We start from the raw sequence: 19,490 nt of genomic DNA, 5'->3' as shown, positions 1-19,490 counted from the left end.
CTCCAAATTTCCTGATTCCAGTAGCATCACATAGAAAGACCAATATCACTGATCGCTACCTTCTAAGGTAGGATCCAGGCTGACTGAAATTCATTTCCAACATCTACATGCTGAATGATGTTTGCTAGTGGTAAGTTGAGGCATTGCCTGTGCTAGTCCGAAGGGAGTTCAATTTAAATAAGGTGCTGTATGATGCAAGTTATAGATGGTGGAAACATGCACGTTGAAGTAGTATTATCTTTTGCAATTGTCCTCGCGAAAAATTCAAAGGATAAATGGAGATGGACAGGGAAATTAAGTGCAGAAATCTGACCCTTTCAACACCACCCGTAAGGGAAATGGACCTGGGAAAGGCGAGCAAGGATCTTCAGTCGCTGTACAAATCAGAAAGAACTTCGAATCAAAACCCGATTGTGATAAAAACTGGCGAAAGGGCAAAGTAGGAAAAGTCACAACTGTATCTCATGCTATTTTGCATTTCACTTTTCTCGGCTGACACTTGTCGCACAATAAAGTCTGAAAAATGGTGAAGAGCACGACAGCCGGCGACAGCAACATAAAGGGTCCAGCGGAGTATTTATTGGGTCTTAAATAACAAAATGGCACAGTGCCCCAAGTAGAAGTAAATGAAATGCTTGGTTTCTGTTATTTTTGTCAGCAAATAGCCAGTAGTCGTAAAAGCGAAATAAATACAGATAGGGGTCAGATGTACCATGTGTCACAAAGCTTCCAAAGTTTCGCCCAACGATGCAGTGCCATGTTGCGCCCTTCCGAGAGTCAAACTGGTCATGTTTTAGCGCCATTATGGAGTGCAGATAGAAAAGTTATGTCAAGGTTCTCGTACTTCTTTCTTGATATATTGGGCAATGTCCTATAGCACTCGTTAGCTTACCCCGCGCTGCGTGGCCGTTCGCAAAGCGCAAACATACCTTTTCGATGTGAAATTTCTCCATTGCCTCCTTAGCTGCAATGCAACGAGCGCATCAGTAAAGATATCGCGTTTATACTTCAAGTCGTGAGGTATTCGTACCAACTTCGATTGCCTCCTGCTGCATGTCCTCATTCTGTTACGCACACAAGCATTAGCGAAGGCCGTTCCATTACGCGCCGAGTAATGAGGGATCAGGCAATCTCACCATATCAGCGGACTTGATTTGAGCTTTGGGAAAGAAAAAGACCCAGTTAGCCATGTTTGCAAATGCCTCGACGGAAGTAACCATGGTAGTAATAAGAGTAAAGAGGCAGTGAACAAGAGTCACCTTCAAGCTTTCCCTCGGGTTTCTCGCGTTTTTCGGAAGCCATTGCGAATCTAGGAGGGGAGTCCCCTTTTTGTACTAGTCAAGTGGTGTTCTGTAAGGGACAGAGGCTCGGCGGGATAGCAGATGTTGTTAGGCTTTGGGGAAGATCGTTCTCACAAGCAGTTCATCATGATGTATGGAAGAGAATGAGGGTGCTTTGGGGGGGCGCTCTCCATGGCTTCGTTAGCTCTGTGCACGGACCATCTCTCTGCTTAACAGGCGGAAAAAAAGTTTTCTTTCTTGCTCCCACACAACAAGAATTCCCATCCCATCGTGCTCACCAGAACAGCAAAGTGCACATTGTTTGCAGCCTTGCTTTCTGGTGATGGAAATCACAAGAGTCTTTGTGTCAGGCTTGCCGCCTACACTAAATAATGATGGGCTTCGAAGTCATTTTGCCAGCCGTTTCGAGGTCACCGATGCTCATGTCATTCCCAAACGGCGAATCGGGTTTGTGGGATTCAAAGACCATAACTCCGCCCAGAATGCAGTCAACTACTTTAACAAGACATTTATCAGAATGTCAAAGATTGCCGTGGAACTGGCCAAGCCTGTGAGTATTGGGAAACTGATGTCACTGCGTCCTCTGTAGCTTGGTCAGAGATTGTGCTGACCATCAAAGGATATATGAAGCTAACCTAATTTCAAGGTAGATGCTGCTCCTGAAGTAAATTCGAGGTCAAAAGCTAGGAATAGCTCCCCTCGTGATGCAGATACCAGCTCCAAATCTGGCTCATTAAAACGAAAACGAGGTCTTGAGGAAGATGACCCAAAACTGCAGGAATTTCTCAACACTATGCAGGCGCCAACAAAGACTAAGACCTGGGCGGATACAGGAACAGATCTAACTACTAGCTTGCCTTTTCATAACAAGGATTCAAAGAATGCCGAGATCCCAAACGAAATGCCAACCAAAAGAGTCAAAGCAGCCCTAGAGCCCGACTTACCTAAAGAGTCTTCTGAAACTTCACAGTCCTTGAGTACTGGGTTAAGCAACAGAGAGCTGAACAATGACGCCCAGGCTACGGCAGAGCCTGCGGAATCTGCACCGCAAAGTGATGCTGACTGGCTTAGGTCGAGAACGAGTCGCTTGCTAGGTTTGCTTGACGACGAAGAGGATGCAGGCCGTCTAGTGGCTGAAACCACAAACGCCTCACCGCCAGTGAGCCATCGCATTCAACACGAGCCGACGACTGATCATTCGGATGTCTCCGCTGAAAAAGAAGATAAGGACCCCGCTGGGTCAACTGACGCGATTGACGCGAATGTGAAATTAATTCGGGAAACTGGGCGCCTATTTATCCGCAATCTACCATATGATACAACCGAGGAAGATCTTCAAAGCGAATTCGCTCGTTTTGGGAAATTAGAAGAGGTAAGATCTTACCGATTCGTCCTATGCGACCACTTCCCAGCCCAATAATTCCTTGCTATCCCGTCGCATGATGAATACCCTGATAGGGACATCAGATGCTATGCAAATGATGTGAACTTAGGAAAGAGTATTTTAGTAGATGCCTCTGTATCTGAATGACGGCCCTCACTCATTACAGTTATGCAACACTGTTCTGTGATGAATAAGTTTGCTGACTTGATTTAGTTACATGTTGCATTCGACTCTCGTCATTCGACAAGCAAAGGATTTGCATACGCGCAGTTTTTTGACCCAGACTCCGCCATCGAGGCATACAAGCAATTAGATGGAAAAGATTTCCAAGGACGGCTTATGCATGTATTACCTGCATCTTCGAAAAAGACGTATAAGATTAACGAGTACGAGTTATCAAAATTGCCGTTAAAGAGGCAACAGCAGATTAAACGGAGAGCTGAAGCAGCGTCTTCTACATTTACTTGGAATTCTCTCTATATGAATGTATGTCAAGTGCCACCTAGTTTTATCTCCATATTCAATTATTTAACCCTCTCCTAGGCGGATGCTGTGATGGCATCTGTAGCAGAACGGTTGGGGGTACCGAAATCGGCGATTTTGGACCCGACTTCGTCAGACGCTGCAGTGAAACAAGCTCATGCAGAAACGCATATAATCCAGGAAACGAAGGCTTACTTCAGCGCTAATGGCGTAAACCTGGATTCGTTCAAACAGCGTGAGCGTGGAAATACGGCGATTCTTGTGAAGAATTTCTCATTTGGAGTGAAAGCTGAAGACCTCAAAAAGCTATTTGACCCGTATGGACAGATCACGCGGCTTCTAATGCCGCCTAGTGGTACCATTGCAATTGTTGAGTTTAGTATGCCAGATGAGTGCCAGAAAGCGTTCAGAGGTCTTGCCTACAGGAAGTTGGGAGATTCCATACTTTTCCTGGAGAAAGCTCCCAAGGGCCTTTTTGAAGGTAAACCCACCACGCATATTGCCGTTCAGCCACAAAAGGCTGTAGCTCCCGCGTTTTCAACCTCAGAAACATTCAAGGCCGGTGAGCCTGAGAATGAAGTCGAAAGCTCGACACTCTATGTTCGGAATTTGAACTTCTCCACCACTACCTCCAGCTTAATGGACGTGTTCAAACCTCTCGACGGTTTCTTGTCCGCCCAGGTTAAAACAAAGCCCGATCCAAAGAACCCCGGCGAGAGGCTGAGCATGGGATTCGGCTTCGTGGAATTCAGAACCAGAGCCCAGGCCCAAGCTGCCCTTGCTGCGATGAACGGGTATAAGCTCGACCAGCATGAACTGGTCATCAGACCCTCACACAAGGCAACGGATTCAGCAGAGCAACAAAGACGCCAGGACGCGGCAAAGAAAAACGCGGCTCGCAGGACGAAGATCATTATCAAAAACTTGCCTTTCCAAGCCACCAAGAAGGACGTTCAATCTCTCTTCGGCGCATACGGACAACTCCGCTCGGTACGCGTGCCCAAGAAATTCGACCGCACAGCCCGTGGTTTCGCATTTGCGGACTTTGTCAGTGCTCGTGAGGCGGAGAATGCGATGGATGCACTTCGCAATACCCATCTTTTGGGGAGGAAATTGGTGCTGGAGTTTGTCTCTGAGGAAGCTGTTGATCCGGAGGAGGAGATACAGAAAATTGAGAAAAAGATGGATGCGCAGGCAAATCGTGTGAAGCTTAAGCAGCTAGTTGGTTCGGGGAGGAAGAAGTTTCAGGTTAATCCTGTTGGTGAAGAGGAGTGACTAGCTTCCATTTAACTATGCCAAATAATGACATTCTTCCCCTGGGAAGCAGGTTTTAGTCTTGGTTGATCTATAGATAAATGATCAATGAAGAGATGTATCTTAAGGTATGATTGTAGAAACCTGATAAGATGCTCCATCCCGCAACTGTTATAGCGTTTGGCTTATGCCTTGGCCAATGAAATAAAACTTGTAGCCATGGTCATAGAAGCGTAGTATCCTTGCTATTTCTGATCAAGGATGCTGGCACCTACAACTACCTGACATCTGGACACCTTACCATGGACAAGTTGAGGCCAGTACTATCTCACTATAGCATTCATCATGGCTGAATACTGAATAGTCAAGTAAGCATATTGCAGTCGCTGCATGCCTTAGTTGACCTGTCTTCAAGTAAAGCATAGATGCTATCCTTGGAATATCTATTAATTTACAAGGGAAAATAAAACAACAAAAAAAAATAAAAAAAATAAACAAGGCATTGCAACAACAAAACATGGGCCCCTCTAAGACATAAGACACACAGAAGGCCCTAGCAAAATCATGAAGATGGGAATGCGAGCAACACCGGCCAAAAAAAAAAGGTGGTAGTAGGAGAGGGTAGATATCGATCAAAAGATATAAGGGATGGTTCCATCACCAAACACTGCAGGATTAGCGAAGGCGAAATAAAGGTATAGAGCGCATAGATTCGTGTACGCTAACGGTGGCCATTCGGGTTTCCATGCAAGCCCCACTCCTAACATGATATCCGGGGTAATAGCGCATCACACAGAATACTAAGTCTGCAGCGCCCATCAAGAAACACGTCGTAAAGTCCAGTATACGTTTCGTTGGCGCAGAAACATAACTGTTGTCGTAGCGGGAGCGAAGGTAAGCGAACCAACCAGCGACTACTCTATGAAGAGAATTTGCGAGTAATTTTGGCGATGACTGTTCATTGCTCAAAGCATTAGCGAGCCTGAGTCAAAGGAAAACCAAAACTGCCGCCTAAGGAGCAGAAAAGAAGAAGCAGATAAAAGAGGGGACAAAAAGCAACTTACCATGCAATCCCACAACAGAGAAAATAAATCCCAAACTTAACACCAAAACAACAACTGGATCAACTTTCAACCCAGGGCTCTCATCCGTGTAGAGCTTCAACATGGTCCCCGACGAGCCACCCGCGCCTGCCGCTCTGGTGGATGCCGGTCTCGCATTCCGCACAGACTCCTTGTGATCAGCCGCTGCGCGACGACGAAGGGCAGTTCGCGGTCCGCCGGGAGGAGTTGGCGACGAGGGACGATTCAAGGATGCGGCGCTGCCGGTGCTAGCGCCGGTAGGATTGGAAGCTTTGGCGGCTTCGTTGCCGGATTCGGCGCCTGAGGCGAGAGGAGACGAAGAAACCTGGGGTAGAGGCTTCTGGTTAGACTTGCGTGGTTTGGCCATGGCGAACTAATGTGCTCTTCTTTCTGTGGCTCTCTTGACAATTCTTTCTTGGGAGCTAGAGAGGGAGGAAGGAAAGGGTATAGAGGGATTTCAGGGCTGGACCCGTTCTGCCGTTGAAAGATACCGCAGATGCAGTGGACGGTTGTCGAGAGGATCGGGAGACGTTGCAATGAAGGTGGTTTTGGGACCGCTTACCATTGTGTAACGAAATGGGATGACTAAAATCCGACTCCGGGTGAGAGAACAGGCGAGTCAGGAGACAGGACGCAGAAGGCTGACTAGACAACGCCCGAGCTTGAGCAAAAGCGATGGACTGGGAGGGAGAAAACCGTGGATGCTGCGCAGGCGAAACCTGAAAGTGCCAGAGTGGACACTTATCATGATTAGGTAAGCAACACTCTGGCCCCTGGCGGTCACGGCTGCTCTCAGGGGCCGCCCGATGAGACACGGTGACCTTCAACGCAAGTCATCCTCCTACACAGCTACGGAGTATCTACCAGTGAATATCTCAGCGGCAGGGATGGAAAGGCTCTTCACGAGAATTAGGTATCTGATTTCATCGCTATGTAAACTCCCAAAACCCCATTTCCACTTCCCAATAATGGTCCCCTTTCTCTTAATAGTACCAAGTACAGTAAGAAATTCGAAGGGGGGAAGACATTCTTGAGAAGTTTTTTTTGATTTAAATTTTGTAAAAAAAAAAAAAAAAAGAAGAGAAAAGAGAAAAAATAGGGGGAAAAAGATGATAAAGAAAAAAGAGAGGATGTCGAACCAGATTTCTAACAAACCAAAAAAAAAATAGTACAGCTGGTATCATCAATGAATAGAGCTAAGTGGATCAGACGGCCAAAAAAGGAAATGAATTAATCGTGACTCGAAGATTTCCTTCTCTGAGATGAAAACAATTCTTCGGCCACAACGTCGCTGTCAAATGGGTATATTCGCAAAGTAAAAGCAGCCGAGATTGCAAAGGAATGGCATTTGTTGGAGCCTCAGCTTCCCTAGGTAATTATTTTTGCATCATTGCTTAATCAATCGTCATGCGAGTTGGGACAGGCCCGTGAGAAAGACGGCCATGCATTTCGGTTCCACGTCCTTTTTCATCATCTCGAGCTGATCTTCTCCCCGAGATATGAGGTTTCAGCCCCTTGTTGAAATTGTGAGTACAGACACATGCATTGATTATGGTCATAATAATCAAGATGATTGTGATCACGGCGAAGAAAGTCAACGATCGTCGGGCTGGCAGGTACGCCTTTTCACGGGCAGCAGAGTACATTCGAACGAGCTTGAAAAGGAAGTATGCAAGACCTCCAAAATAAAGCAGCTGGAAAAACGGCATATATTAGCTACGAATCAGGGGGGCTGAGGAGAGGAAGCTGCGATGACACTTACGATGATGACGATCATTCCAGGTGTGTTCTCCCGCCGAGTCCAAAACGCAGCCATGACAAGAATGAGAATCGTGACTGGAATGGCGGCCAATGTAAGGGCAAATTCAACAGTCGCCTTGTCGGTAACAATAACAACGAATTGGACAGTAAAACCAAGGAAAAAGAAAAAATCAAACTTCAGCAGAGCGATGTAAATCTATTCATATAAACGTCAGTCCATCAGAATTTTGTCATGCCAGATCTGATAAAGTTTTACGGACCTGATATGTAAGGTACCGACGCTTCATCCGTAGGTCGGCGCTGATATGCTTGTAGATGGTCCATGCAAATTCGTCATAGAGCTTCCAGGCAAGAAAAGCCATAAGAACGGTTCCAAGACCTATGATGCAAGGAATTGCAATCAAGAATGGCTTCATCTCGCCCCAGACTTCACCGTTGATATTTCCTAGCATACTCAAAGTATTGACGGCATCCTTGATTTGGTCCGTCTGGACAGCGCCATAGATCAGGAGGCCCAGATTGCAAACGCAAAGTCCAATCACTTGGATGGTGTTTTTAAGACGCAGCGCATCGTATACCAAAACTAATTCGTATACAAATCCAAAGATATAAAGTGTTAAAAAGGTGGGAATAGTTTTTGACTGGGTTTGGCTCTCTGCATCGCCTTTGAGTTGTGTTTGGAACCTAGCAAAAACATAACTGTTGAAATATACAGTTGGCAACTCACTCGCATAGTTATATCAGGGTGGGAAGGATAGTACTGACGACTCAAAAGCGAGAATACACGCAGCTTGGATGGTTGTCACGAAGACAAAAGACCAAGTCCATTTTGAATTAGGGACATACATCTTGGACGGCAGATCAGGATCTCTGTATCCCTCTCTTGGCCGGAAGCCAGATGTAGAATCACGAAAGGAAGGGTCGAACCCGGGCTCTCGAAGGAGCGACGTCTGGCTCCTGTATGAACGAATTTTGGCGAATCGCTCCGAATGGAGCCACCGGTCTTTCTTCAGTCCTCGATATGCACGATGACAACAAAAGAGATGGACGTTGCAGGCTTGAATTCCAGGGACAGGTTGATGTGCTCTCCGGGTATGGACGGACCATACAAATGTGAAACGCGCTAGGTTCTACCCGGGGGCGTGCCGCATTGGAAAAGCGATGACTTTGGGGGGAGTCGTGCCCCTCCTTGAGGCGCTCTTGGCCAGTGAAGAGGGAGCAGACAATAAGTCCGAAATGTCTGACGGGGTGCGACTGGAGAGAAGGTGATGAGAGCCTGGTCAGGCTCCCAAGGCGTTGCTCGAGGCCGTGTTGTGTCAGACCGCACGAAAGAGGGTTAGACAAGTCAACAGAGCAAGGGAGAGCAAAGAGGCGGGGTAGAGCCGGAGTGAAAACGAATGAAAAGAGGCAAATAGGAATGAGTGGTCAAGGAAAGGGAAGAGAAAGAAAAAAAAAAAGAGAATAACTGAAAGAAGGTCTCGGGTCAGATTTGAAGTCAAGTGTTGTTGGTGTTTTGTCTCGAGAGCTTGGCGACAGCGGGTCTGACACCTCATTTCCCACCGCGCGCCTTTCCTAATCGGTGCGGTCTCACAGCCCCAGCCCTACCTGATGGGCGCCCCTGTCAAGGCCTTGGCTGTGGCTGTGGCCTGGGACACGAAGTACGCCTGGTGCTGATGCTTCCAAGGGCTTTGCCGGCCTGGAAACCCCCGAGACAGGCTCTCGGGGCCGGAGTCCTACTAACGACGCAATCGGTCCTCAACCCTCGACTCCACATCCACTACAAGTGATGTTCGCTCTGACAAAAAATGCAACTGTTACCAGCCATGTGGCATCGATACATGATATGCATGGATGAGATCACCTACATACACTAACAATCTAACTGCGGAGAACACAGAATTGCTCCGGCTTGCTATGTGGCTGAGTGCATAAATCTGCCCTTTCAAACAAATGAGCATGGAGAACAACATGTTGCGGCTATTGCTTTGCAGGACATGCTGTTTCCAGATTTCTTCTGTGCGAGGGGCAGTGGATGCCTATCCTATCCCTTTATGTACTGAGAATGGTCGAACCACGCTGCAAGAGACTTTCCAGTTGATAAACTTTGCGGGGAACATGTTCCTGGAGACACCGTTTAAGAACACCTGTGATTCTGATTCACAGCACAAAACTTTGTATTCCATACTCGCATTAAACGGTGGACTGCAAGATGAGGTCTGGTTATACAAGGCAAACAACTCAGCAAAGACACGTTAAGATCCAGCTAACTAAAAGGGTCAATGCATGAAGCTTGAACTCCTGCAAAGTTTAGCAATAGTTTTCTACTATGGCCGCTCATCCGCTCAGTCACTGACCTTCTCAAATCGAAGTTGAACACAGCAGGACTCCTATCGCCTCATCCAGATCCAGTCATCATCTTCTCTCTGCTTCAACTCTCCTCCATCAATAATTCCTCCGCCGTCGAGAAGCAGCAGGCAGCGACTCGCTGACTAAGCAGAGGGGCGTGGAGCGGTAAGAGCCGGCATATTGCTGTTTAAAGCTCGCCAAAAATTTGCTCGACTCACTTTCTTCTCTCTTCTTCCCTTCTCTCAAGCGCCGTCCCCACCAAAGCTGCGTTTCTTTGCTACACACAGCAGGTCATCATCTTCTTGATCATCTGTCTCCAGTTCTACCCTGTTCTGATTTTTTTCAGAACCCAGGCACTGGTATTCTATGCAAATGAGAAATTCGGAGGAATCTTCACCTGTCAACCCACTCCTCACGCCAGACCTTGGCTGGGGAGTCGGTGCTGCCCGTGAGGGTCTGGCACGAAGTGCTTGCAACTAGGCATAAGAAACATCGGGGCAGGGGGGAAAATTTCGGTTTTCTTGTCCCTGGTTTCCCCATGGGAGAGCCGTTGCGAAGATTGTGTGTATTCACCCTAGGGTGGGTATGACACTTTAGTGCAATACGCAGCGTACTGCTTCTTTTTCTTTTCTTGGAGAAGAGGAGAACTGGTATCATTCGATTCCGATTACTCTGGTGGGGACGGCGCTTCACTTCCTTTTTCTCCTAGGTAAGTTTGTATATATTTTTAACTGCCATTTTCTTTGCAATTGCGAAAAGAGCTTTTGTCTGGGATACTACTAACATCTGTAATCGTTGCTATTGAGTCTCCCCTAGATATCGACCCGGCAGCAATACTGGGTGTTGCTTGAAGCTTTACATACCTACGGGTGAGTCAGGTTGACGGGACAAGATATGGACATGTACTTTTACAAATCTGCAAATAGAATGAATAACATGTCTTCCGTACAGCTTGGTTTCCATATCAAGGGTCGCTTTAAACATATTTCCTACGTCAAATTGCTGACACGTAGAAGTCACTCAGGCGATATAATCTGCAACATCATTGGCATTCAGTAGTATTTCATTATGCGAAATAAGGATCTTTCAGAGTCCTTATTACTACGTAACTTTCATAGCGTTAGCAAGCACTTCTAGGTACACCCGGCTCCGGATCTCCCTTTACCTCGTCAAATTTACTCCTCATCGCCAATCTGGTAAAGAAAAGGCAATCATGTTAGCCAATCTGCACCGCAGCATCAAAATTCGCGTGAAGAGCCTACCTTTGGTGCAAGGAAATATCTCAGACTTCCGCTTCCCTCCAGTCCATATTCCACCAACAACGGCACATCTTGCGACATGCTGAGCCGCACCGTATTGGACAAGCTAGTAGCCTTGCAGAAGTTGATAAGATATTTGACAGAAAATGTGAGGGCGACAGGTTCAGTGAGGGAGATGGTGACGTTCTGATCAGGCTTGTCGACGCTGGTGTGTCCACGGAGAGTGACAGACCCGTTGCCGATGTCACCCTGGCAGGAGAATTTGACACCGTCTTTGCTAGCCTCGATCAGGACTGTATGAAAATCGAAAAGGTTAGTCGCAATGAGAGTATTGGTCCAAGGATAAACTCGATTTATACACAGCAGCATAGAATTATGCGGAGAGAAACCACATACCTGACTCAGATAAGTTGGCCAAATCCATGCAGATCCGCCGAAACTCCGTTGCTGGCATATCCACCATAGCCGCATACTCCGTATCCGGAATAGCCAAATGCTCCTGATCGATGTCCGTAAGTTTGATATCGTACTCGCTTAACCGGTCAGTTTGTGCATTCTCGAACACCAAATTAACTACATCGGGCGAATCTTCCGCCTTGAGGGTCATAATGTCATTGTCTTGTGCAGCTCGAAGGACCTTTTGGAGAGAGGTAAGATTGATTCCGAGAGCTATGTTACGGTCGCAACGGTAGGGAGAGAAGCCTTCAGCTTTGAGGTTGAGGGAGACGAGGGCGACGTGAGAGTTGTCCATGGCTTGGAGAGAGATGCCAGTGTCGCTGCAGTCAAAGTTGCAGTCTTGTACGAGTTCTTTGACTGCGTCGACGACCTGGATATAGAATGAGTAAAGCTCTCTTTGTTGGGGGGGAGGGAGGAGTGGCGGGTTCATGGTTGTAAATAGCGTACCCTCTTCAGCATGCTAGCTTGCTCTAAACGTGCTTCAAGCACTGCTCAGGGAAAATTCTGTTAGCCATAGAAGGTTTCAAGAAAAAGAATCAGTAGTGAGATAGCACGTACTCTTGACAGTTTTTTAATGACGATTGCAGTTAAGAAGGGTGCAGGGAGTATAAGGATAGCAGGCGGGGGAAGTAGCTTAGATGAACGCCTAATTTGAGCTGAATAATAGAGGCGGATCAAACAGGAGAGAAATATATAGAGAAATATGCAAGAATGGTTTGATATATTACTTTTTGAAAGACCAGGCGTTCATTCAGCTATTTATTTCACCACAGACAGAGGTGAAGAAGGTACCTGGATGGCTGATTGTGCGGGCAGGCAAACTCAAATATGCAGCGCGTTTTGTTGGCGCGTTCGCGTTGCTAAGTCCATTTAGCTGCTCTGTTCAAAGCTCATTTTCGCGTTCTGCCTCGAGATCAAGGCTTGGCACCCGTCCCGCTGGCCTGCTTCAGGCTCCAATTAGAGTCAATAGAAGGAGAGATACAAAGCACATACCAAAACCAAGCGTTGGAAGAATTGTTCTGTGATATGGATGGGAAAGTGTCCAGGATTGTGCAGCCTCTTTCTCAATATCTTTACATGCAATGATACAATAAAGCATGTCTACTTATATTACAATGACTTAGAATGTGCCACAGAAACTCAAGTCGGCAAAGAACAGAGTTAACGTATGGGTTCTGTCCTTTCCCCATCTCTGCCGTGATTGGTCTCTAAAGCATGTCGTGCACGTAATTGGAGCCAACAAGACTTTGACGCCGAATGCACCCTGAAATCAAACAAAAGGAAACCTTCCCTCAAAGGGGCCGTGAAAACTTGGTATAATAGGGAAATTTATATGCATAGACAATGGTTGAATAATATCAAGATAGTGAAAAAGATATTCGAATGATCAGGAGAGAGGGAAGATACGCAAGGTAGGAAGTTAATAGCTGTTATATGCTGGTGACCCTCGTCCCACCTCTACCTCGAGGTCGAAGTTTAATCACGGTCTCCAGTTCTCTAAGCATGCGCGTATTTGCATCTGCACGATCTCTAGCAGCAGCTTGCTTAGCCCGATCTTCTTTCACTCGCGCTATTCTCGCTTCTCTGGTCATCGAGCTTCGTTTTCGTGGAAGAGCCACAGCTTCGAATACCTCTTCGTCGTCCATATTATGGTCAGGACTTGGAAGGCTTAAATCTTCACCATTCAGTGCACGAAGTGCAGCAGCGGGACTACCGTCAACAGCAGTGGCGCCACCAAGACTGAAGGTGGGGGACGCAGGAGATTTCAATAAACTCGATGGACGTGAGAGCCGTTCAGGACGTTCAATATTTGCTAGCAAAGTTGATTTTCCTGCTTCCCATTCTTGTAGTAGGCCTCTCAGGTCTGCTCCAATTGACTCATATTGAGAAATGAGCGTAGTATTAAGCTCGGAATCCTCGCCACTTTTTTCAAGGCAAGCATTCGACTCTTCACGGATGAGATGCATCTTAGCATGGAGGCTTCGTATCCCCTGCGATAAGGAATTGAGTCGCCGGAATTGAGCGCGATGCCGCTCTCTGGTAGCAGGCGTAAGCTTGAGCCTCGGCGAGGTTTCCATAACGTCACCTAACAGTTTTAGTCATTCCACGGAATAGCGCCGAAATGTGATACTTACAGTCTTGTTCATGGAGAATATCTGTTAGCCTCTGGATATAGACGCCGCTAGAGGCGGAAAGGTGTTGCATTTCTTCAATGGCAACACTCCATCTCTTAGCGTCCAGTCGTGTGCCATCTGCTGGCAGCGCAAGCAAACAACATAGCATGCTCTTTCTAACTGCATAGAGGCGGGTAAACAGAATCCGGAGCGACCTCAAGGATGCTTTATCCTCAGGGCTGGAGTCCGTCAAAGATAACTCTGCTTCGTCCAATTCCTCTGGAGAAAAATCGTAGATATCGTAATACTTTCCTAGGTTAGTATCATCAGCATACAGTCGCAGTTTCTTTTTCGCCACGAGATATTGTCCCAACAACTCGCTCATATATTTGGACAGAACGCGGCGCAGTTTGAGGCACCGTCGGGCCTGGGTTTGGTCTTCTAAACGGGTTACTGGCGGCATGGGGGTACTTCTATCAGATGGTTAGCAAGAATGAAAGGGGAATGTAAGGATCGAAATCACGAACAGTCGGTATCCTCGAGATACGAGCTCGACTTCCTGGATCAATAGAACAGAGGCAGCCACCACGGAGTCAAAATTTTGGGAATTCCCAACAAGGACCGTTGCAACGTTGAGCGCCTCATGCCGGATGTATTTTAGCCATTGCCGCCTAGCAAATATGTAAAACGATACAGCAACTGCTGCAAAAAAGAAAACAAATACGAAAATTCTCTTAATATTCCATCCTGTGCCATGGCGGGGGCGGGTCGCATGGAAAAGCCAAACGACAGAGAATGAGGCGAGGGCAGAGAATACGGCACCATAGAGGTCGAACACGACGGGCTGAGAGGTAGGCTGTCCTTCGGTGCTTTTTGCACTCTGCGTCACTGCTCCTGTTATCGAGCTGTATGATGGTGGGGTTGGTTCATTGAGGAGCTGCGAGGCGACGACAATATATCCGAACTGCTCAAGAAACCTCTCATTATCGCTCTTCCCGATCCCTGCGCTTAGAGCGGCCTAGAAATCGGTGAGAAAGAGTCCACGACTAAACGCAATGTTCTTGACGACGACGTACAACACAGGCCTCCTGAACTCTTGCCAAAGCCTCCCGTTTGTTCGAATGTTTCAAGCGCAAAGGGGCCGGAAGTTTGCTCCGTATTCGGTCTTGGAGTTTCGTGCCTCCTGTCGGTGCGAAGTTTCGAGGAGAAGTGTCAAGGGGCTCCTGCGATGGCGATGTTATATCCTGGGGATCCCAATCCGACCGCGCTTCACCCGAACCTAGAATAGGAAAAAGAGCAGCGCTGTCAGCGAGTACCCTGCTGTGGGAACAAGAGTTGCTGGATGTACCTTCGAGATAATCGGCCAGTGGCGAATCCTCATGGACAAAGGTCTCCATAACCGATGGTCATCTCATTTGTTCGTCTTCAGGGGGTTGAGGGTCTCAGGGTGGAACACAAGTTCAGACACAGATCATTGGGAAACTGGCAAGAGAACCGCGGGCTGACATATTGGATAGTATGAAGCGGTATTTACAGAGTCAAGATGGGGGCTAAATAAGAATTGAGCGTGATTTCTCCGCTCTTGAAGTCGAGCGGTGAATTCACAAGCAAGCGGTTAAATTCATTGATAGTCGATTGTCGGCGCTGATTAGTTACTACGTACGGAGTACTCCTTACTGGCCATATTTAGCTACGTAACTACTCCGTACATGGCAGCTCCAACATGACTAACCCAAATTGCCGGTTGAAAGACACCCTATTTTGAGCGCCCAGAGAAGACCAGATGAGATAATTCCCCGCCCATATTCACAATGAAATTCTAGGTGCTCAGTAACCGCGCATTTCACTCTATATATTCCGGAGCCCAGCGTGATAGATTGATTGTACTCTGTTTAGAGTGCTCGATCGTTAACGACCTCCTGGATCTGCTCCGAGCGAATTAAATCGAGTGATCGCCATGCAAGCGCCTGCAACAGATGTATGTGCGTATGAACTCGGCCACGCGCAGGACAAGTAAATAAACACATGTTGATGCTCTTTGGACAGCCACAGAGTGTCAAGACAAAAATCAACTCTCTCGCACTCTGAAAACACCCTTAACACATTTTCCAACAGTACTTGAAAGTCCAGCTCTACTCACAATCATCACTTCTAGTCATACATCGAATCTGACCATGGTTGGAGGAGCAAGCGAAAATCTCTCTGTGCTTGGGGGGGAAAAAAAAGGAGAAGATAACTGACGCATGTGCGGAGTACTGTACCTTCAACGCTCCTCTCAAGTTCGAAACATGCCTTTACCTTGGCATCTAACATCATGCGCTTCGCGTAGTGCTTCATTTGTTTCAAGATGTCATGCTACACTCATCTGTTTTTCCCTTCTTTATCTCCATCAACACCAGATGAAGGGCCCCTTGCAACATGGAATTAATGAGGGAGTATCTTGCATTGTTGACCGTGTTTCATGGAGATGAGGATAGCAAAGGAACAACTCCCATTTCCGGGGCCATTGAGTCTTTGTATTTAGCAACGCCGACTTCAAGCCAACCTTTATTGAATTCTTTTTGTATCCTCCAGTATGCGTGCTAGAGGGGCAATGGGGATATAAATGTACCGGCTAGGATAACACAATTCATACATAGGAGAAGACCGTCAAGCATGAAAATAACCCACTGTGGTCAGGACTTTTCCATCCAGTGCTAGGATGGAGGTCAAACCGGTGTATGTTGCAGGTGTAGATAACCGGCTTCTCATCAGCAAAAAGTTACATGATATATTTTCACTCTCCCTGAGGAATCCTCGAGCTCCAGGCTTCCAGCTCACACAGACGAACCCTGGATAAACTTCACTAACACAAGCCGAACACTTCGTGTAGTGGCGGTCTGACATCGGGAGGACGAGAGTGCCAGTGACACAGTCATTGTCGTATTGACCCGTGGGGAAAAATGGCTGCCCTTTCAGCCTATCCTCTGTACGGAGCAATGCTCGCTCCCATTCGAGACCACACAAGGCGGTCGGACAAACGCCATGTCTTCAGCGGGATTGGCCGTTCAGAAACTATTTTCAGTAACAACTTTGTACCTCGTACTCCGTATTATTGGCCAGAAACGAGACACCATGGTACGGTCCCTCGTGGAACTTTCGCGAGAGCGTCATGTAGTTCATGCCCATTCCAATAGGGCGGATCGCACTGTGGCTCTGCAGCCTTCCTCTTCGTTTTCCTACCCACATCACCAAGGCGCCTCGGCCTTGCCTCCGTCGTCGGGCTCGCTCCCTGCTGTATTCCGCTCGCCGCCCGAGAAGTGGAAAATGATGCCAAGACCGGTTAATATATGACTAAGCAACGTCCTCGTATCGTACGGTACCGTAAACTAAACGCTAGCCTCTTGCCTGCAAACTTCTCTTCTTCGCTCATGATCCAACAACAGAATCTCATGATAGTGATCTCAACGCCCACCAGCCCACCAGCCCGAAAGCTTGCCCGTCTCTCGTGCAGTTGAATCCTCCATACTCTATTCATTGGGTACTAGTTGCCGTATTGTCATTCTCACCCGCCGATCAACCGAGCTCTACTCTCAGTGTTGTTTTGATCTCCCAAACTTGGCCCTCCCACCTCAGTCACCGTCGTCTGGCTTACGTTTTTCCGTTGTCCCCATATCACGGTCCGATCCTCGACCAGCACTCAGCTGCCGTGCCCCCGTCGCTCCCCTCTACTGGTTTTGCATCTTTCCTTGCGCCAGCTGAGAATCGGACCGGTGGTCTATTGTTAATGACGCCGTGGATCTTGCTTTTCTCACGGTTATAAGGCAGCTGAAGTGAATTCCTTGCCCAATCACATAAAAACCACCGAAGGAGCTCGCGTGAGAGCAGTCGACGGCTCGCATACTCTGCAGCTCGACCTGAATCCTACTTTAATTTTTCCCCCCCCCATCCCTCCTCCGCTCGTTTCTCCCGCCGCCGCGAATCCTTCGTCTCGGTTTCCCCGTCTTTCTTTTCTTTTCTGTCCATTCCCCCCGCCTTGAGCTTGCTGCTAGTCGCGGCAAGAAATGGCTGACCAAAATGAGATCGATTTGGACTCTATCATAGATAGATTGTTGGAGGTGAGGGGTAGTCGCCCTGGCAAGCAAGTTCAGCTGCTGGAATCCGAGATTCGACATCTCTGCACAAAAGCCCGGGAAATTTTCATCTCGCAGCCTATACTCTTAGAGCTAGAAGCGCCAATTAAGGTATGGTTGTTTGTCCTCCGCCATCATCCACCAGTGGATGGGGTCCTCGCTGCCTCATCCCTTGCTCGCTAACACTGCCTTTCTTGCATTAGATTTGCGGCGACATCCACGGCCAATACTACGATCTTTTGCGCCTGTTTGAATATGGCGGTTTCCCCCCAGAAGCCAACTACCTCTTTCTAGGCGACTATGTTGACAGAGGTAAACAATCGCTAGAAACAATCTGCCTTCTCCTTGCATACAAGATTAAGTATCCCGAAAACTTTTTCGTCCTACGCGGCAACCATGAGTGTGCATCCATCAACCGTATTTATGGATTCTATGACGAATGCAAACGAAGATATAATATCAAGCTGTGGAAGACTTTCACCGATTGTTTCAATTGCTTGCCCATTGCTGCTATTATTGACGAGAAGATTTTCACAATGCATGGCGGGTTGAGCCCTGATTTGAACTCGATGGAACAAATTCGACGCGTCATGCGCCCTACAGATGTGAGTTATCCGTCCTTTGTTGGAATGCGCAAAATCATGTCGGATCCTACTTGTCCGTTTGCTATGAGCCGCTTAAGGCCCGGGTTATTAACTCAATGTTGCGAATAGATTCCGGATTGTGGCCTTCTCTGCGACCTTCTCTGGTCTGATCCCGATAAAGACATTACAGGCTGGAGCGAAAATGACCGGGGGGTATCGTTCACCTTTGGACCAGACGTGGTTTCAAGGTTCTTGCAGAAACATGACATGGACCTTATATGCCGTGCTCACCAAGTAGTCGAAGACGGATACGAATTCTTTTCCAAACGTCAGCTGGTCACACTTTTTAGCGCTCCGAATTATTGCGGGGAATTTGATAACGCTGGAGCCATGATGAGTGTTGATGAAAGCCTTCTCTGTTCATTCCAAGTATGTCTTCATATCTGGATATATCTAAAGTTTTCTGGCACAAAACTAACATAAAGTCGCGTTCCAGATTTTGAAACCAGCGGAAAAGAAACAAAAGTACGTCTACGGGGGCATCAGCACAGGCAGACCCACCACTCCCCCTAGGAAACAGAAAAAGAAGTAGAAATCATACGAACTCCTCCATGTGTAACAGGTTCGGACGGAGATAATATCTCTTGTCAATATTCCCAGCGATCCAAGCCCTCCCAATCGGGTTTCCACGGTACTAGAAATCCCCGTCTTGTCCGCATAATTCACAACACCGTTTCGCACTCCCATTACGCCCTTGTCGCTGATTCCAACCCGATATCTCCCACCGCCAAATCCATCTTAAACAATTCGATACCTTCCGACCGCTCGACGACAATTACTTGGTGCTTTTAATTCGACGAGTGTTGGACCTTGCTTCCCTTTTTTTCCCTTCAATTGTCCTGTCAATGTCCTTTGGTGTAATTTTCTTATTTTTCTTTACTCCCCGATTTCCCCTCTTTTGCCGGAGTGGAAAGAAGGTTGCTCTTCTCTTTTTCGCATCGGTATCTGAGGGAGTGTAGGTGGTGTGATCATTTTAATGCGAAAACAAGGTCGTCCTTTTAACTTTGACTGTTTTTACTCTTCTTCTTTTTCTTTTTCCCCGCCTCTTCTTTCCTCGCTTATTACTTAGTTTATGCGATAGCAATGTATGAGCAGTGATACTTGATTCTCCTTGCCCCTTTCATCTCTTTCTTTGTCTTTGCCCGGAGGGTGGGAAAACACAGCAGATGAGGGCGAGGTTGGGGGTAGAACGGACAGGGGCTTATGGGTTTAACGAGATCCGTCAAGGCTTTTGACCCCAGGCGTATGATAAGTCTACACGAGCTGACTTAGATATTCTCTTCCTCAATGCAAA

At 47.4% G+C, this 19,490-nt stretch overlaps 8 protein-coding genes across 9 annotated transcripts; 3 read left to right on the top strand and 5 right to left on the bottom strand.

Moving 5' to 3' along the window:
* Nucleotides 1-150: 150 nt before the first annotated feature.
* CIMG_04914 (dynein light chain, cytoplasmic) lies at nt 151-1,411 on the bottom strand. Its single transcript, XM_001245472.2, has 7 exons — nt 1,260-1,411; nt 1,137-1,159; nt 1,031-1,064; nt 930-964; nt 845-871; nt 713-782; nt 151-642 (listed from the first exon to the last, which is right to left on the bottom strand). Exons 1-7 carry the CDS (start codon nt 1,300-1,302, stop codon nt 578-580), a joined length of 297 nt encoding a protein of 98 aa, XP_001245473.1. The 5' UTR covers nt 1,303-1,411; the 3' UTR covers nt 151-577.
* Nucleotides 1,412-1,568: 157 nt separating this feature from the next.
* CIMG_04913 (multiple RNA-binding domain-containing protein 1) lies at nt 1,569-4,590 on the top strand. The gene is made up of 4 exons (XM_001245471.2): nt 1,569-1,851; nt 1,948-2,673; nt 2,899-3,171; nt 3,229-4,590. The coding sequence occupies exons 1-4, from the start codon at nt 1,624-1,626 to the stop codon at nt 4,441-4,443; spliced, it is 2,442 nt and encodes an 813-aa protein (XP_001245472.1). The 5' UTR covers nt 1,569-1,623; the 3' UTR covers nt 4,444-4,590.
* Nucleotides 4,591-4,826: 236 nt separating this feature from the next.
* CIMG_04912 (translocon protein Sec61beta) lies at nt 4,827-6,192 on the bottom strand. Its single transcript, XM_001245470.2, has 3 exons — nt 6,067-6,192; nt 5,487-5,829; nt 4,827-5,376 (listed from the first exon to the last, which is right to left on the bottom strand). Exons 1-3 carry the CDS (start codon nt 6,067-6,069, stop codon nt 5,342-5,344), a joined length of 381 nt encoding a protein of 126 aa, XP_001245471.1. The 5' UTR covers nt 6,070-6,192; the 3' UTR covers nt 4,827-5,341.
* Nucleotides 6,193-6,401: 209 nt separating this feature from the next.
* Nucleotides 6,402-8,733, bottom strand: CIMG_04911 (uncharacterized protein). Its single transcript, XM_001245469.2, has 4 exons — nt 8,031-8,733; nt 7,526-7,964; nt 7,267-7,461; nt 6,402-7,198 (listed from the first exon to the last, which is right to left on the bottom strand). The coding sequence occupies exons 1-4, from the start codon at nt 8,111-8,113 to the stop codon at nt 6,899-6,901; spliced, it is 1,017 nt and encodes a 338-aa protein (XP_001245470.2). The 5' UTR covers nt 8,114-8,733; the 3' UTR covers nt 6,402-6,898.
* Nucleotides 8,734-10,499: 1,766 nt separating this feature from the next.
* Nucleotides 10,500-12,367, bottom strand: CIMG_04909. Of its 2 annotated transcripts, XM_004446062.1 has the most exons (7): nt 12,320-12,367; nt 11,885-12,267; nt 11,774-11,814; nt 11,267-11,696; nt 10,874-11,163; nt 10,777-10,804; nt 10,500-10,720 (listed from the first exon to the last, which is right to left on the bottom strand). In XM_004446062.1, coding segments are annotated over exons 2-6 (780 nt in total). In that variant the 5' UTR covers nt 11,886-12,267; nt 12,320-12,367; the 3' UTR covers nt 10,500-10,720; nt 10,777-10,786. The 2 variants fall into 2 exon arrangements, with proteins under 2 accessions (XP_004446119.1, XP_004446120.1); XM_004446063.1 differs by having other exon boundaries at nt 10,642-10,804.
* A 1-nt stretch (nt 12,368) lies between these two features.
* Nucleotides 12,369-15,066, bottom strand: CIMG_04908 (uncharacterized protein). Its single transcript, XM_001245466.2, has 5 exons — nt 14,789-15,066; nt 14,517-14,719; nt 13,968-14,458; nt 13,462-13,913; nt 12,369-13,412 (listed from the first exon to the last, which is right to left on the bottom strand). Exons 1-5 carry the CDS (start codon nt 14,835-14,837, stop codon nt 12,757-12,759), a joined length of 1,851 nt encoding a protein of 616 aa, XP_001245467.1. The 5' UTR covers nt 14,838-15,066; the 3' UTR covers nt 12,369-12,756.
* A 1,075-nt stretch (nt 15,067-16,141) lies between these two features.
* Nucleotides 16,142-16,766, top strand: CIMG_13403 (uncharacterized protein; the record flags this gene model as incomplete). The annotated part of the gene is made up of 3 exons (XM_001245465.1): nt 16,142-16,158; nt 16,347-16,557; nt 16,617-16,766. 3 exons carry the CDS (start codon nt 16,142-16,144, stop codon nt 16,764-16,766), a joined length of 378 nt encoding a protein of 125 aa, XP_001245466.1.
* Nucleotides 16,767-17,483: 717 nt separating this feature from the next.
* Nucleotides 17,484-18,728, top strand: CIMG_04906 (serine/threonine-protein phosphatase PP1; the record flags this gene model as incomplete). Its single annotated transcript, XM_001245464.2, has 4 exons — nt 17,484-17,663; nt 17,756-18,157; nt 18,266-18,565; nt 18,633-18,728. 4 exons carry the CDS (start codon nt 17,484-17,486, stop codon nt 18,726-18,728), a joined length of 978 nt encoding a protein of 325 aa, XP_001245465.2.
* Between the last annotated feature and the right edge of the window lie 762 nt (nt 18,729-19,490).

The sequence above is a fragment of the Coccidioides immitis genome (genome assembly GCF_000149335.2).
Source record: "Coccidioides immitis RS genomic scaffold supercont3.4, whole genome shotgun sequence".
Classification (NCBI taxonomy): domain Eukaryota; kingdom Fungi; phylum Ascomycota; class Eurotiomycetes; order Onygenales; family Onygenaceae; genus Coccidioides; species Coccidioides immitis.
Note: the sequence above shows the minus strand (reverse complement) of the source record. Positions and strands in the feature narration are given on the sequence as shown.

Bases quoted from the DNA above. Each gene is read 5' to 3' on its own strand.
- CIMG_04909 (XM_004446062.1), bottom strand. The intron at 11,697-11,773 runs GTACGCTATTTA...TTCTATATCCAG, and splicing joins AAGCTAGCATGCTGAAGAGG to GTCGTCGACGCAGTCAAAGA. The intron at 11,164-11,266 runs GTATGTGGTTTC...ATTTTCATACAG, and splicing joins GGCCAACTTATCTGAGTCAG to TCCTGATCGAGGCTAGCAAA.
- CIMG_04911 (XM_001245469.2), bottom strand. From the start codon at position 8,113: ATGTATGTCCCTAATTCAAAATGGACTTGGTCTTTTGTCTTCGTGACA. The intron at 7,965-8,030 runs GTCAGTACTATC...ATATTTCAACAG, and splicing joins TGTATTCTCGCTTTTGAGTC to TTATGTTTTTGCTAGGTTCC. The intron at 7,199-7,266 runs GTAAGTGTCATC...CCGTTTTTCCAG, and splicing joins CTGGAATGATCGTCATCATC to CTGCTTTATTTTGGAGGTCT.
- CIMG_04908 (XM_001245466.2), bottom strand. From the start codon at position 14,837: ATGGAGACCTTTGTCCATGAGGATTCGCCACTGGCCGATTATCTCGAA. The intron at 14,720-14,788 runs GTACATCCAGCA...TTCCTATTCTAG, and splicing joins ACTGGCCGATTATCTCGAAG to GTTCGGGTGAAGCGCGGTCG. The intron at 13,413-13,461 runs GTAAGTATCACA...TAAAACTGTTAG, and splicing joins TATTCTCCATGAACAAGACT to GTGACGTTATGGAAACCTCG.
- CIMG_04912 (XM_001245470.2), bottom strand. The intron at 5,377-5,486 runs GTAAGTTGCTTT...AGCAATGAACAG, and splicing joins CTCTGTTGTGGGATTGCATG to TCATCGCCAAAATTACTCGC.
- CIMG_04913 (XM_001245471.2), top strand. From the start codon at position 1,624: ATGGAAATCACAAGAGTCTTTGTGTCAGGCTTGCCGCCTACACTAAAT. The intron at 1,852-1,947 runs GTGAGTATTGGG...CCTAATTTCAAG, and splicing joins CCGTGGAACTGGCCAAGCCT to GTAGATGCTGCTCCTGAAGT. The intron at 3,172-3,228 runs GTATGTCAAGTG...ACCCTCTCCTAG, and splicing joins GGAATTCTCTCTATATGAAT to GCGGATGCTGTGATGGCATC.
- CIMG_04914 (XM_001245472.2), bottom strand. From the start codon at position 1,302: ATGGCTTCCGAAAAACGCGAGAAACCCGAGGGAAAGCTTGAAG. The intron at 965-1,030 runs GTACGAATACCT...GTTGCATTGCAG, and splicing joins GCAGGAGGCAATCGAAGTTG to CTAAGGAGGCAATGGAGAAA. The intron at 783-844 runs GTACGAGAACCT...AAACATGACCAG, and splicing joins CCCAATATATCAAGAAAGAA to TTTGACTCTCGGAAGGGCGC.